The 12,817-nt window shown below is 48.7% G+C and overlaps 3 protein-coding genes across 3 annotated transcripts; all 3 read left to right on the top strand.

Moving 5' to 3' along the window:
• Positions 1 to 590: 590 nt before the first annotated feature.
• On the top strand, positions 591 to 2,736 carry F4817DRAFT_363088 (alanine--glyoxylate aminotransferase; the record flags this gene model as incomplete). The annotated part of the gene is made up of 4 exons (XM_049306607.1): positions 591 to 853; positions 921 to 1,546; positions 1,612 to 1,970; positions 2,028 to 2,736. 4 exons carry the CDS (start codon positions 591 to 593, stop codon positions 2,109 to 2,111), a joined length of 1,332 nt encoding a protein of 443 aa, XP_049163912.1. The 3' UTR covers positions 2,112 to 2,736.
• A 1,186-nt stretch (positions 2,737 to 3,922) lies between these two features.
• On the top strand, positions 3,923 to 7,699 carry F4817DRAFT_311056 (CRM1 C terminal-domain-containing protein; the record flags this gene model as incomplete). The annotated part of the gene is made up of 10 exons (XM_049299941.1): positions 3,923 to 3,988; positions 4,085 to 4,114; positions 4,175 to 4,247; positions 4,306 to 4,377; positions 4,440 to 5,161; positions 5,211 to 5,973; positions 6,024 to 6,494; positions 6,549 to 6,778; positions 6,833 to 7,398; positions 7,456 to 7,699. The coding sequence occupies 10 exons, from the start codon at positions 3,923 to 3,925 to the stop codon at positions 7,697 to 7,699; spliced, it is 3,237 nt and encodes a 1,078-aa protein (XP_049163911.1).
• A 2,973-nt stretch (positions 7,700 to 10,672) lies between these two features.
• On the top strand, positions 10,673 to 12,513 carry F4817DRAFT_311055 (arad-like aldolase/epimerase; the record flags this gene model as incomplete). The annotated part of the gene is made up of 4 exons (XM_049299940.1): positions 10,673 to 10,929; positions 11,146 to 11,358; positions 11,719 to 11,789; positions 12,098 to 12,513. The coding sequence occupies 4 exons, from the start codon at positions 10,673 to 10,675 to the stop codon at positions 12,511 to 12,513; spliced, it is 957 nt and encodes a 318-aa protein (XP_049163910.1).
• Positions 12,514 to 12,817: the final 304 nt, after the last annotated feature.

Below are 12,817 nucleotides of genomic sequence, written 5' to 3'. Positions count from 1 at the left end.
TCTTGGCGCTCGCACTGTTACAAGGAACCTTAGGTAAGCTTAATAAGATGAGATCAACTTCGGACGTAATTGCCGTTGCTCTCTCTCTTACGTTTTGTCTAAGTCGGATCAATAAAATGCGGCCGAATACGGAGGTTATGCACTTCTCAAAACTCTGAACTTGAAGCAGCTATCTAACCTATTTCATGTCGGGAAATAGCCGTGGCTTACTATATGCGATTAGACTACAGGCAGTGGGGGAGATTTACCTCTAAGAATTAGGCGATTAGCAAATAAAATTCTATAACTGCTTACAAGATTCCCCAACGCTTCTTCTCTTAGCATTTCATAGCTTCTGTCTGTAAGTGAATTGAACTTGCAATGCAATAACAATACACTCCTTTTTACGAATCCTGGAGCTCAAGTGGATATTACTCGAGATAGTTTACTTCAGGAATTGATATACACATATGAAGTTCTAAGACAAGATATACACGAGTCAAGCTCTACTAAAACCGGCCTACATTACAGTAGGCAGGTTTTATTATAGGGGACGAAAACTGGCTTACTCAGTAACGATACGGAAGGCCGCCGGAGCGGTGGTCGGCAACATGCCCCACCATCTACTCAAGACAGCGACTTTCACTGCTTCTAACCCCGCAGCCCGCGTCTCGATTATATCACGACACTTATTAGGAGCTGCTCAATCCCCTTCGAATCCCAGTTTCCCAAGTAATATTTCTCCTCCAGCTCAGAGCCGTAGCTTTTCTTCGTCATCTGCCAAAATGTCATCTCAACCCGAACACCCGACTCTGCTCATCCCGGGCCCCATTGAGTTCGACGATGCTGTATTACAGTCCATGAGCCATTACAGGTTTGTACCAAATAGCTACGCGCGCGCATTCTTATAACAGGATACTTCTCTGATATACAACTACTAGCGAGTCGCATGTCGGACCGGGTTTCGTTGCTACGTTTGGTGAGGCATTGTCGATGCTGCGTAAGCTTTTCCAGACTACCTCGCCATCTTCACAACCTTTTGTCATCTCGGGATCCGGCACGCTTGGTTGGGATCTAGTAGCAGCAAACCTTGTCGAACCTGGCGAAGATGTCCTAGTTCTCAGCTCCGGTTACTTCAGCGATGGGTTTGCCGACTGTCTTACAGTCTACGGTGCAAAGGTCGATCTTCTGAAAGCCCCCGTTGGCAGTCGGCCGCAATTGCCCGAAATCGAGCAGGCATTGAAGAGCAAGAAGTACAAGGTTGTCACAGTAACACATGTCGACACATCGACAGGTGTACTGAGCGAACTCCAGAAGCTTTCCGAGACGGTTCAGAGAGTGTCACCTGACACATTACTTATAGTGGATGGTGTGTGCAGTGTAGCTAGCGAAGAGATCGATTTCGATGCGTGGAAGCTAGACGGTGTAATAACAGCAAGCCAGAAGGCCATCGGCTGCCCCGCGGGCTTGTCCATATCGATGTTCAGCGGTAAGGCGATCGACGCCTTCAAGGCGAGAAAGAGCCCACCGGCATCATACTTTGCTTCGATGAAGAACTGGACACCTAGTAAGACATAAGTCCCAAGATCCCAGATGATAACAATAACTAGTGCTAATCAGTTGTGTACCTAGTTATGCAAAACTACGAAGCAAAGAAGCCTTCGTACTTCGCAACCCCATCGCCGCAACTTATCCACGCGCTCCACACGGCACTAACCCAGATCCTCACCAAGCCCCTCGCCGAAAGGTTTGCTAGGCACCGAGAGGTATCTGACAAGATCAAGAATGCCGTGGCAGAGCTGGGTTTGAAACAAGTCGCAGCCAACCCGGAAGACCAGGCCCACGGTATGACGGCCATCTACCTACCTGAAAATGTTAAGGCCACCGATTTACTCCCAAACCTTGCAAAGAGTGGTGTTATCTTTGCCGGTGGTATCCATAAAGAAATCGCTGCCAAATATGTGCGATTCGGACACATGGGTGTTAGTGTGGTACGTTTACGATTTCTCTAGTAGCGATCGAAGGTTATGCAAGCTAATCGTAATTAGACCGATCCTGCGAGAACAGATATTGACAAGGCGATAACTGCGCTGAAGAGTGGGCTTGCTGACTGCGGATATCAAAAAGCGTAAAGCTCCACATACGCCGTTCGGGACCGTCTAGGAGGTTCGAGTCCGGTGCGCCAAGGTAATCCGTATTTCCCATGATAATCATTTTCGGAGAAAATGTTAGTCGGCCAGAGGGCGGATATTGTGTCGTATGCTCCAATTTAGGCCGCATGATTAGAAGAAGAAAAAAGGACACAGTGTAACTATTCCATAAAGAAAGGGATAGACTAGAGGTTCCACTGCGCGGGGAATGGCAAGAAGAAAAAAAGGTCGGTTCAAGGAAGCATCGGAGATGGGCTTTGCTCTATTCGGTTGAATTGCATGATTTTTCTTCGGCCACGTCACATCCGTCTGCCTTATTCTCCGTCTTTCTCGCCTGGTCGTATAGGAAGAGCTGGAACCTGTCATTTATCATCGGGAACTTACGTCAAGTTGCTGCAACATCAGCAGCCAAGTAGGGAGCCCGAAGAGTCTGGTTCCCCCTCATATGCTACTTTACGATCCTAACCAACAAAAGCGGCTATGTTGCGGGATTTCTATCATTCTCACGTAGAGATAGTATTCCTTTATCTAGAAACAATAAGATGGTAGGCGTATTTACAGTAAATTAGAAAGGTGTGACAATGACAATAAAAATCCCGGAGGCTCGGGAGTAGTCTTTAAAGCCCGGTACCGTTATCCCGGAACAATGGGTCCCGGTACGTAATATTAGGTACATTATTAAGCCCATATAATAACTAGGCAATTATCAGCATTTCTTAAGCAACCCGAAAAAGGACGTTGTATGTTAGCAACGCCTTAGTTACGCGCATCAGCTAATAAATACGGGACGTTATCAATAAGGGTGGAGTGTGCACGGCAACGAAATATTTTCAGATCCGAAGCAGCGGTGAGCTTTACAACATTTTCAATTCCCCTCCAAAGCCAAGCCGGACATTTTAGAATTGTACAAGCGCGCAAAATCATCGGCATCCTATCTATTTTGCGTTGGCGTTGGTACGCAGGTTATATGCGCTACTTACAACAACAACGACGACACAAGATCCTATCATAGCCGTATTCACATTTACAGGTCGACGTCACAGTCTGTCTCTTATTTGTTCTCGTCCTGCAGCAAAGCAAGACTTGGCCTAACCTCGGAGCACAATACCTGGTACTAAAGCTTAATCGTTAAAATTGGAGGGGTAAGTCAATTTGGGTTGGTCGGTTATGAGTGGTAACTGGTTATTTCGGAAGCCTTGCGTTCACGGACCAATGACATAATTGGAATCGTTTACATCCAATTGGTTCCTGCAGAGTTCAGTTAACACTGCTAACAACGAGTTTCAGCCGCTACCGCGCCTCAGGTACTTCGCAACCTTTACAAATTTACGTGTGAGTGAAAGTACAGGGTCACAAATAGTGGGCGCCTAAGGTCTATGCTCATGCTCACCTAGGAGCCTTGTTGCTACAGCCTATAGGTACCTAGGTACGTAGGTACCTCATTTGCTAGCTACCTCATATGAGGCCAAGCTTCCCTGAACCCCCCAAACCCCACCACCAGAACTGTACGCAGCAGCCGCTATCATCTTAGAGACCCGTCACTTTTGGTGCCTCTTCGAATTCTACTGATACCCTTTTTTTACAACTCATCCGACAGTTTCTTCCTACTCCTCTCTACCTACCAAACTTTTCTCTACCACTGATACCATTTTTAACCAGTTCTCATTCACAACACAACCTGTGCACGTCGTTATTAAAGCCTTCAACGTCATCATCAACTGTCTTTATTCCGACACACAGTTAAAGCGAGGCGCGCAGCCTACCTCGTCTTTTCCCCCGCCACCCCATTCGAGATGGCGCCCACGATCCCAGAGCTGGACGCCATGGTCCAGTCCTTCTACGAAGGTCGCGGTGAACAGGTTAGCTTACCCTTTTAATATTTTATTGATCTCTCTCAAGTAAAATATATATCCTCGAAGCTAAGCTACTAACACTTGCGTTTTCCCCACCTTCAGCAAAAAGCTGCCCAAACCGCGTTAAACCAGGTACGTGATGCGCCATATGCCTTGCACGCTTATGCCAAAACTAATATACATAATTTACAGTTCAAGGAAGATCCTGATGCATGGCTACTCGTCGATAAGCTCCTTGCCGAGTCGAGGCACCCGCAGACAAAGTGTACGCCGCACTAGTCCCGCGATATGGGAGGTATTGGCACAGGGCTGACGGGTTGCAGATCTTGGACTTCAGATATTAGACAGCGTTATCATGACCAGATGGAAGGTTCTACCCCGAGAACAATGTCTAGGTTTGTCGCCTCATCTCGCTAGCAGTACCGGTATAGACCTCCCTAGCTAACCCGCGGCGCAGGAATTCGCAACTTCGTCGTGAACTTTATCCTCCAGGCATCTAGTACAGAAGAGTCGCTCAGGACTCAGCGCACTCTCTTGAACAAGCTGAATTTAGTTCTCGTCTCTATTCTAAAGCAAGAATGGCCCCACAACTGGCCAACCTTCATCAACGAGATCATCTCATCCTGCCGATCGAACCTATCCATCTGCGAGAACAACATGATCATTCTCCGCCTTCTCTCTGAAGAGGTTTTCGACTACTCAGCCGAACAGATGACTTCGGCTAAGACTAGAAACCTGAAAACTACCATGTGCAACGAGTTTTCACAGATCTTCCAGCTATGCCAGGAGATTCTTACATCAGCGAACCAGGCAAGCTTAGTGAAGGCTACGTTAGAGACACTACTGCGTTTTTGCAACTGGATTCCGCTAGGATACATTTTCGAGACGCCACTTATCGAGACGTTACGCACGCGATTTCTTGAAGTTCCCGAATTCCGCAACGTCACTCTGCAAGTGCTTACCGAGATCGGTGGACTGGTAACTGGTGGACCGGGACAGCCGAACGCATATAGCGAACAACTAGTCAAGATGTTCGTCGATGTTCTCACGACTATCGCTACCATCGTTCCTTTAGATCTCGACCTGAAGAGCACATACCCTCAGAGTAATTCCAAGGATCAGGAGTTCCTCCAAGAATTGGCACTCTTCCTGTGCAACTTCTTCGGCCAGCATGTTGATGTAGGTTTATTGTTGGAATAATTGTGATATTCGCTAATTTTACGATTAGCTTGTTGAGAATCTCCCTAACCGAGACTTCCTCACGCATGGTCACTTCTATCTTATTCGCATCTCACAAATCGAGGACCGTGAGATCTTTAAGATTTGTCTAGATTATTGGCTCAAACTAGTACAGGAGCTATACGAGGAAATGCAAACAGCACCCCTCCAGGAAGCTAACCCCCTTATGATGGGAAACAGCTCCTCTACCGGCGCTGTAAATCCGAGCATATTGTTAAATTTCCCCTTGAGAATGCACAAGTATAAGGAGGTCCTATCAAATCTCCGAGTGGTCATGATCGAAAAGATGGTCCGACCCGAAGAAGTTCTTATCGTCGAAAATGACGAAGGTGAAATTGTGCGCGAGTTTGTCAAGGAGAGTGATACGGTGCAGCTCTACAAGACCATTCGGGAATGTCTCGTCTACTTGACACATCTTGACGTCGTGGATACGGAAACAATCATGACCGAAAAGCTACAGAAGCAGGTTGACGGCACTGAGTGGTCATGGCACAACTGCAATGTTCTATGCTGGGCCATCGGATCGATTTCACTCGCGATGAACGAAGAGACCGAGAAGCGATTCCTTGTCACGGTTATTAAGGACCTCCTCGGGCTGACAGAAATGAAGCGCGGTAAAGATAACAAGGCTGTTGTAGCCAGTAATATCATGTACATTGTTGGACAATACCCTCGCTTCTTGAAGGCCCATTGGAAGTTCCTTAAGACGGTTGTCAATAAGCTTTTCGAATTCATGCACGAGTCGCACGAAGGTTTGTTGCTCAATTTCAGTACTCTGGAGCAGCAGCTAATTATATTACAGGTGTACAAGATATGGCATGCGATACGTTCATTAAGATCGCAAGACAGTGTCGTCGACACTTCGTTGCCTTGCAGCCTAGCGAAAACGAACCATTCATCGAGGAGATTATCCGGAACCTGCAGCGCATTACATGTGATCTAACGCCCCAGCAAGTCCACACATTCTACGAGGCTTGCGGATATATGGTTGCTGCCCAGGGCAACAAGCACCAGCAGGAACGATTGCTTGCAGAGCTCATGAACGCACCTAACGCAGCCTGGGACGAGATCATCAGAGCAGCTACTCAGGACCCTCAGATTTTACAGGATTCGGACACAATCAAAATCATCGGGAACATTATGAAGACCAATGTGTCAGCCTGTTCCTCTATTGGGCCCTACTTCGGTCCGCAGATTGGTAGAATATACCTGGACATGCTACAAATGTACCGTGCTACTAGCCAGCTGATTTCAGAGGCTGTTGCCCGTGATGGTAATTTTGCAATGCCCATCCCCTCTTAGTAACATGAACTAACATCCGAAACAGGTGAAATTGCTCCTCGCATGCCCAAGGTCCGAGGATTGAGAACCATCAAGAAGGAAATTTTGAAATTAATTGAGAGCTACGTTGACAAGGCAGAGGACCTCCCTGCTATTCGTCAGCAGATGGTACCGCAGCTTCTCGACTCCGTATTGGTAGATTACAACCGCAACGTCCCGGGAGCCCGAGATGCGGAGGTCCTAAAAGCTATGTCCACGATCATTACAAGACTTACAGTAAGCAGGCCTAAATAAGTTACCAGTTATAAAATGTTGCTAACCGTATATTAGGGCCTCATGGAAGATCAAGTGCCAATCATCATGCAAAACGTTTTCGAGTGCACTCTTGAGATGATCAACAAGGACTTCTCAGAGTTCCCTGAGCACCGAGTGGAATTCTTCAACTTGCTCAGAGCTATTAACCTACACTGCTTCCCTGCTCTCCTGAAGCTGGATAACCGACAGTTCAAGTTTGTCATCGACGCTTGCATGTGGGCTAGCAAGCACGATAACCGTGACGTTGAAAGCGCGGGACTTAACATGTGCCTAGAGCTTGTTACAAATATCGCGGATAAGACCGATGTGCAAACAGCCAATGCCTTCTTCCAGCAGTTCTTTATTGGTATCCTGCAGGATGTGTTCTTCGTCTTGACGGATCCTGACCACAAAGCCGGATTCAAGACGCAGTCTATGCTGCTAATGCGCATGTTCTACTTCGTACTCCCGGCAGACGGTTCCACGCCAAAGATCCAGGGGCCTGTTTACACGGACCAGGCACCAGCCGGCACAAGCAATAAGGATTTCCTCACCGAATTTGTTGGCGGTCTTCTACGTAATGCATTCCCCAATCTGCAAATGTAAGTTGCCACCTTGTAATATAACGTGAATACGACAAGAGCTAACTAGGTCTCCAGTGCACAAATTAGTGCATTTATCGAGTGTCTCTACACCCTGAACGCGTCATACGAGAAGTTCCGTCTCCAAGTCCGAGACTTCCTCATCTCCCTCAAGGAGTTTGCTGGTGACAATGCAGACCTCTTCGTCGTTGAGAAGGAGCAAGAGGCGCGCGAGAAACTGACAGCCGACCTCGAGCGACGAGCCAAGGTCGGCGGCTTATTAAAACCGTCAGAGATCGAAGCGGAGGATGACGAGCTATGACTGCGCCAGGAGTTCAGAAATGAATTCGCTCCTCGCCATGATTCGAGCATAGTTGATATCCCCGGACGGACCTCGGTCGACCATTTTGATGGATGGGACGTCTACGGGCTTTGAGAGCCTAGCGGCGACTCTCGAATAAGATGAAGGGGCCTTTACTTTATAACTTTTCGCCACGTCTCTTCTAGTGCCTCTTCTCTATTCTCTTGTACGTGATACCATGATAGAACTGCCGTGGTCGGTAACTGCAACTGCAACTGCTGTTTGACGGCCACACGATTGCGCAGTCAGACGAGGTTAGTAGCCCAGTTGCACTCCCACACTCGGGCATAGGAAAACGACGAAGGCATAATAGCCAGGGGATAAAGGAAAACAATGGTGATTCCCTCCGTGGTTAACTTGGCGGAAGGTGAACACAGAAAAAAAAAAGGAGCGATGGTAGGGAGGAACAAATGCATATAATTTTGGTTTTACCAAGGACGTGACCACGTCGGAGAGATATGCGGTCATTGCTGCTAGGGAAAAGGGCGGTCTAGTCGTTATGCTGCCGAAATGAGAGGCTTAAGGAGAGGAAAGGGGGATAGACCACTGTCCTGTTTATATCCCCGGACGCGATCTCTTCTCGTTGTTACCTTAGGTAGATAATCATTGCTGAATGGATGGCATTGGTCCCCAGACGAACGTTACTTCTGAAATGCGAAATTTTATTACTTTTTCAAGATGCTGTGATGTAACTTGCTGCTGTGTAAACTTGATATTTTCATCTCTATCTTTAGTGGTGACTACCTACCTAGGTAGGTAAGAATTATTGTGCAAGTAGTGCTCTTTGCCTTGTGGTAGTCTGTAGTCTTTGAATAGAGCTGGGGTAGCATATCTAAATAAATATAGGTATTCTCTGGCGAGATATGCAACGCTCTGTCCAGGGCTAACAGAGAAGTAGTCTAACCCCCTTCAAGAAGTAATGGCAGGTGTCTTAAGAACTCAATGCTTATTAGCGTAACTACCCATTGCTCCAGGGTATCATCCGTCTGGCTTTCACGGGGCTACATAAACAACAGGCTAGGCGGAAGGCTTCCTATCCAGTGGGCTAGCGGGGGGCTACGTTAATTAGTTTAGTGGAAAAAACTTTAGCTCGTCTATCCATTCATTCATATGTCTGGATCAAAACCACCGGTTTGGGGTTGTCTAGCAGAACTCCCGCGGGAAGCGCGATAGGCGCGATGTGTCCAGGAGAGGCGATGGAGCGTAGCATGGAAGAGGGAGCTAAGGGAGAGAGAGCCGTAGGGCATTGCGAATAAGGTGGTAGTTACATGGGATTTAAGAGTCCCTAAGAGAATATTCCCGAGGTTAACCAATCTCTCATGCTCGTTCAACTGTGGCGATTTCGAGACTTACAGTACTTGAGTCTTCTTGGCTATAACCCGTCTTATTGCATCTGGTAGAATTAGGTAGGTAGTCTACCAGATCGTGTTATACATCAACATCAACATCATCCATCTACTCCTCTTTGCTTTTCTCGCCTCCCCGTCCCCAGCACCGGGCGTGAGACTAGAAAGTCTGGTCTACTCGACAAACCCCAAAGGGTGCCTTCGCAACCGAGTTTCCCCATCTCATCCGTCTACCCCCGGCGCTACGGGCTAGACTAGCTAAGCTGGGCATCTATCGATGATGTAATGTAATGTCGGGCCAGGTAAGGTAAGGTCAGGTTGAAAGACTGACAGACTGACAGACTGACAGACAGGCAGAGGCGAAGAGCATGGGGACCACGACGTAAGACCACGTATTTGACCCCCAGTCGTATCCATCGCCGCGTATCGTATTTATACGTGTCCGCGCGAAACACCCTGTCTGTCTGTATGTCTGTCAGTCCCGTCGGGCAGCTCGCGCGGAAAAAAAGAAAAAAAAAGGAAAACAAGATAGGCCATTCATTCGCCTGCTTTCCGCCAACACATTACCTAGTCCCCATTCCATTCTCCAATTCCAATTCCGCGAGCGCCGAGGATAACGTCAACTCAACTCGACTTAACCTAACCTAACCTAACATTAGGTACTAGTTAGTTAGAGAGATGATCACTCACTCACTCACTCATTCACGATGGGTCGAAAGATGCAAAAAAAAAGGCATATGGGATAGCCGCATGAGCCGTCCGTCCCTATTGGTTCTTCTATAAATACCTATCTACCTACTCGACGCTTAACAGAAAACGGTTATTATATTTGCCATGTATGTATGTATGTATATAGGTAGGTATGTGTATATTAAACTATTGATTTGACCAAACTAGCTACCTACCTAGGTAACTAACTAACTAACTAACCTAGCTTCTACATACATACATACATCGGCGCCGCACCGGCAAGGGGAGCGAATAGCTAGCGCGCGTCTCATGTATTCCCGCCCGACGGGGGGCCCGGCCGATTCCGGCATGAGACTAAGGCAGGGGGGTTTGGGCCTTCGGGAGGATCGTTAGGGGAAAGCGTGAATGATGTACTCTGTTAGTTACAATAGATAGTCTGACTAGTTAGTTAGTTATTGCTTGGAATAACTACCTAGTTATAGTTAATTCAGAGTTCCATTGCGTACGAAGTAGTACTTGGAACTTGTATTATCTTGCAATGAATAACTAACTAACTATCCAGTAAATTCTACATCTAGTTTAGCTAGGTAGGCATCTTGGAAGAACTCTTGATAAACAAACACTGGTGATTGGTCTCTATGCGTTGTCTACCTATGTATGTATATCACGCCCTTTATGCGGGGGAAGAGCCGTGTCCCGGCCGTCTACTCCACCCGAATTGGACCTTATCACGCCCAGTCGGCGAACCTAGGTATACACTCGCGATATCTTCTACTATTCATCACGTTTAATGCTAAGCATAAGCCATACTTGGAATGAATTATTTTATTAAACCCACCGACCTAACTACCTAAGACACTTGGAAGAAGATCGTATTCCATACAGACGTCAAGACATCATGGCCCCCTCAGCTATTACGGAGACCCTCTCAAGCACCTTGACCCTCAAGGGTGGGGATAAGCCAACAGAGATAATCAAGCATGACGCCACCGAAGGCAAGGAGAAGACTCCTTTAGAGGCTATCTCGCACGGCATGGTGATGCCGGGTATTCCCACATTCCCAACCTACACAGCGCACAGGAGGCACATCCTTGTGCACATGTCCGCCACATTCCGCTTCTTCGCGCGATGCGGCTTCACCGAAGGGCAGTCAGGGTAAGTTGGCTTTGGCTATCATAACCGTAACCATAACCTATAACCCATAACCCATGGCCCTTCCCTGTCGTATTCGAACCCGCAGTGTCTTTTTCCAGGGATGAGCTCAAGTCCTCTCCACTTGGGCTCTGTCGTGACAGCCCAATCTCCAAATCCCTTTCCCCTCGCATAGCTAGCTAGCTAGCTAGCCAGCCAGCTGATCCCCATACTCTCTAGGCATATCTCAGTGCGAGACCCAGAGTTCAACGGCCTCATGTGGATGAACCCTCTAGGTCGACACTTCGGCATGCTGACGGCAGGCGACATGATATGTCTGGACATCGCGACCGGCAAGGTCGTCGGCGGCAACACGTCCCGGCCCGCCAACGCCGCAGGCTACCTGATCCACTCCGCCGTCCACAAGCGGCGTCCGAACGACATCCACGCCATGTAAGTGCTCCCTCTCTCTCTCTCTCTCTCTTTCCCGCTCTCCTCTCCGCTTTCCTTCCGCAGGACCACGTGGGTTTCCTTTGCGGCGCAAAGAAGAAGAAAAATTATGCACGCCTACATAGACGCAGAAGTGAGGCGTTCCTATCTATATCCCCGGCAAGGTGAGATAAGAGAAAAGAAAAGAAAAGAAACACACTAACCAAGACTGAGAACCAACAACCCCGGCTGGGAATCTTCTCATCTAATCTCATCTCTTATTCCATAAGAGGAAAGAAAAAAAAGAAAGAGAGCAAAAAATACCACTGAAAAAGGAAAAAGAAAAGAGAAAAAGTGAGGCTAACCAACCTCTGCCCCAAAAAGCTGCCACGCACACTCCAACGCAGGCCGGGCCTGGAGCGTATTCGCTCGTCCCCTGGAAATGCTGAACCAAGGTACGTAGGAAACAGGCCACACGACAGCCTTACTTACATACTTTACCTCTTTTTCCGCCGACTCCACACTCCACTCTCTCCCATCTCAGCCTACCTATGTTATGTTTGTTTCAAAACCGCTCTCTGCCAGGGCGGAAAAGAAAGAGAACGGTTAGCTCGCTCGCTGAGCGGAGGAGCCCCATCCATCCATCCCTTGGTCCTCCTCACGCTCGCTCACCGTAGCTGAATCAGACCACAATAATACATACATACATATACATACCATAATATGTCCGCGTGCTAACTCCGCGCCTCCTGAACGCCTGCAGACGTGTGTAATTTCTACGACGCCCACGCCGTGTACGCCCGCTACGGGGGCATCGTGTTCGCGGCCGAGGAGGGCGACCACATCGCCGCGGCGCTAGGCGACCGCAACAAAGGCCTCATCCTCATGAACCACGGGCTACTAACCGTCGGCTCCACTGTCGACGAGGCCGGCTTCATGTTCGGCCTGCTGGACCGCGCCTGCGCCATGCAGCTGCAGGTCGAAGCCGCCGCCGCCGCCCCTAACGGCTTCCCGAAGCACGTCATCAGCGACGACGAAGCCGCGTACAACTTCAAGATGGCGAGCGAGGCCAACGCGCTGTACCGCGACGCCCAGCCCGACATCGAGTACGAGCTCGAGGCGGCGGGCGGCGAGGACGCCCTGGCCAGGGGCTTCGAGAACCTGCGGGTGGCGCCGTAAAAGGGCCCTTCTTCGGTCTGGAGCGCTGCGAGATCGTACGTGAAAAAAAAAGAGATGCGACTAGCCGTCGGCGATAAATCACACCTTACCTGCCGATGTCTGCATTGCAGCTGCGAACGGTGATAGGCACGGACATGAGTTTGTGCTCGCTAGCCAACTAGTGTATGTATGAACAGGTAGGGGGGAGTGGGGGGGGGGGGGGGGGGGGGGTTGATAATAAATTGAAAAAACGAAGCGGGGCTAGGGACAAGTAAAACCATAGGATCATTGAGGGTTTAGGGGCGTACGGGGGGGGGGGGAAAGG

This window comes from Daldinia loculata, assembly GCF_022478755.1.
Source record: "Daldinia loculata strain CBS 113971 unplaced genomic scaffold F4817scaffold_1, whole genome shotgun sequence".
In the NCBI taxonomy this organism is placed as follows: domain Eukaryota; kingdom Fungi; phylum Ascomycota; class Sordariomycetes; order Xylariales; family Hypoxylaceae; genus Daldinia; species Daldinia loculata.
Note: the sequence above shows the minus strand (reverse complement) of the source record. Positions and strands in the feature narration are given on the sequence as shown.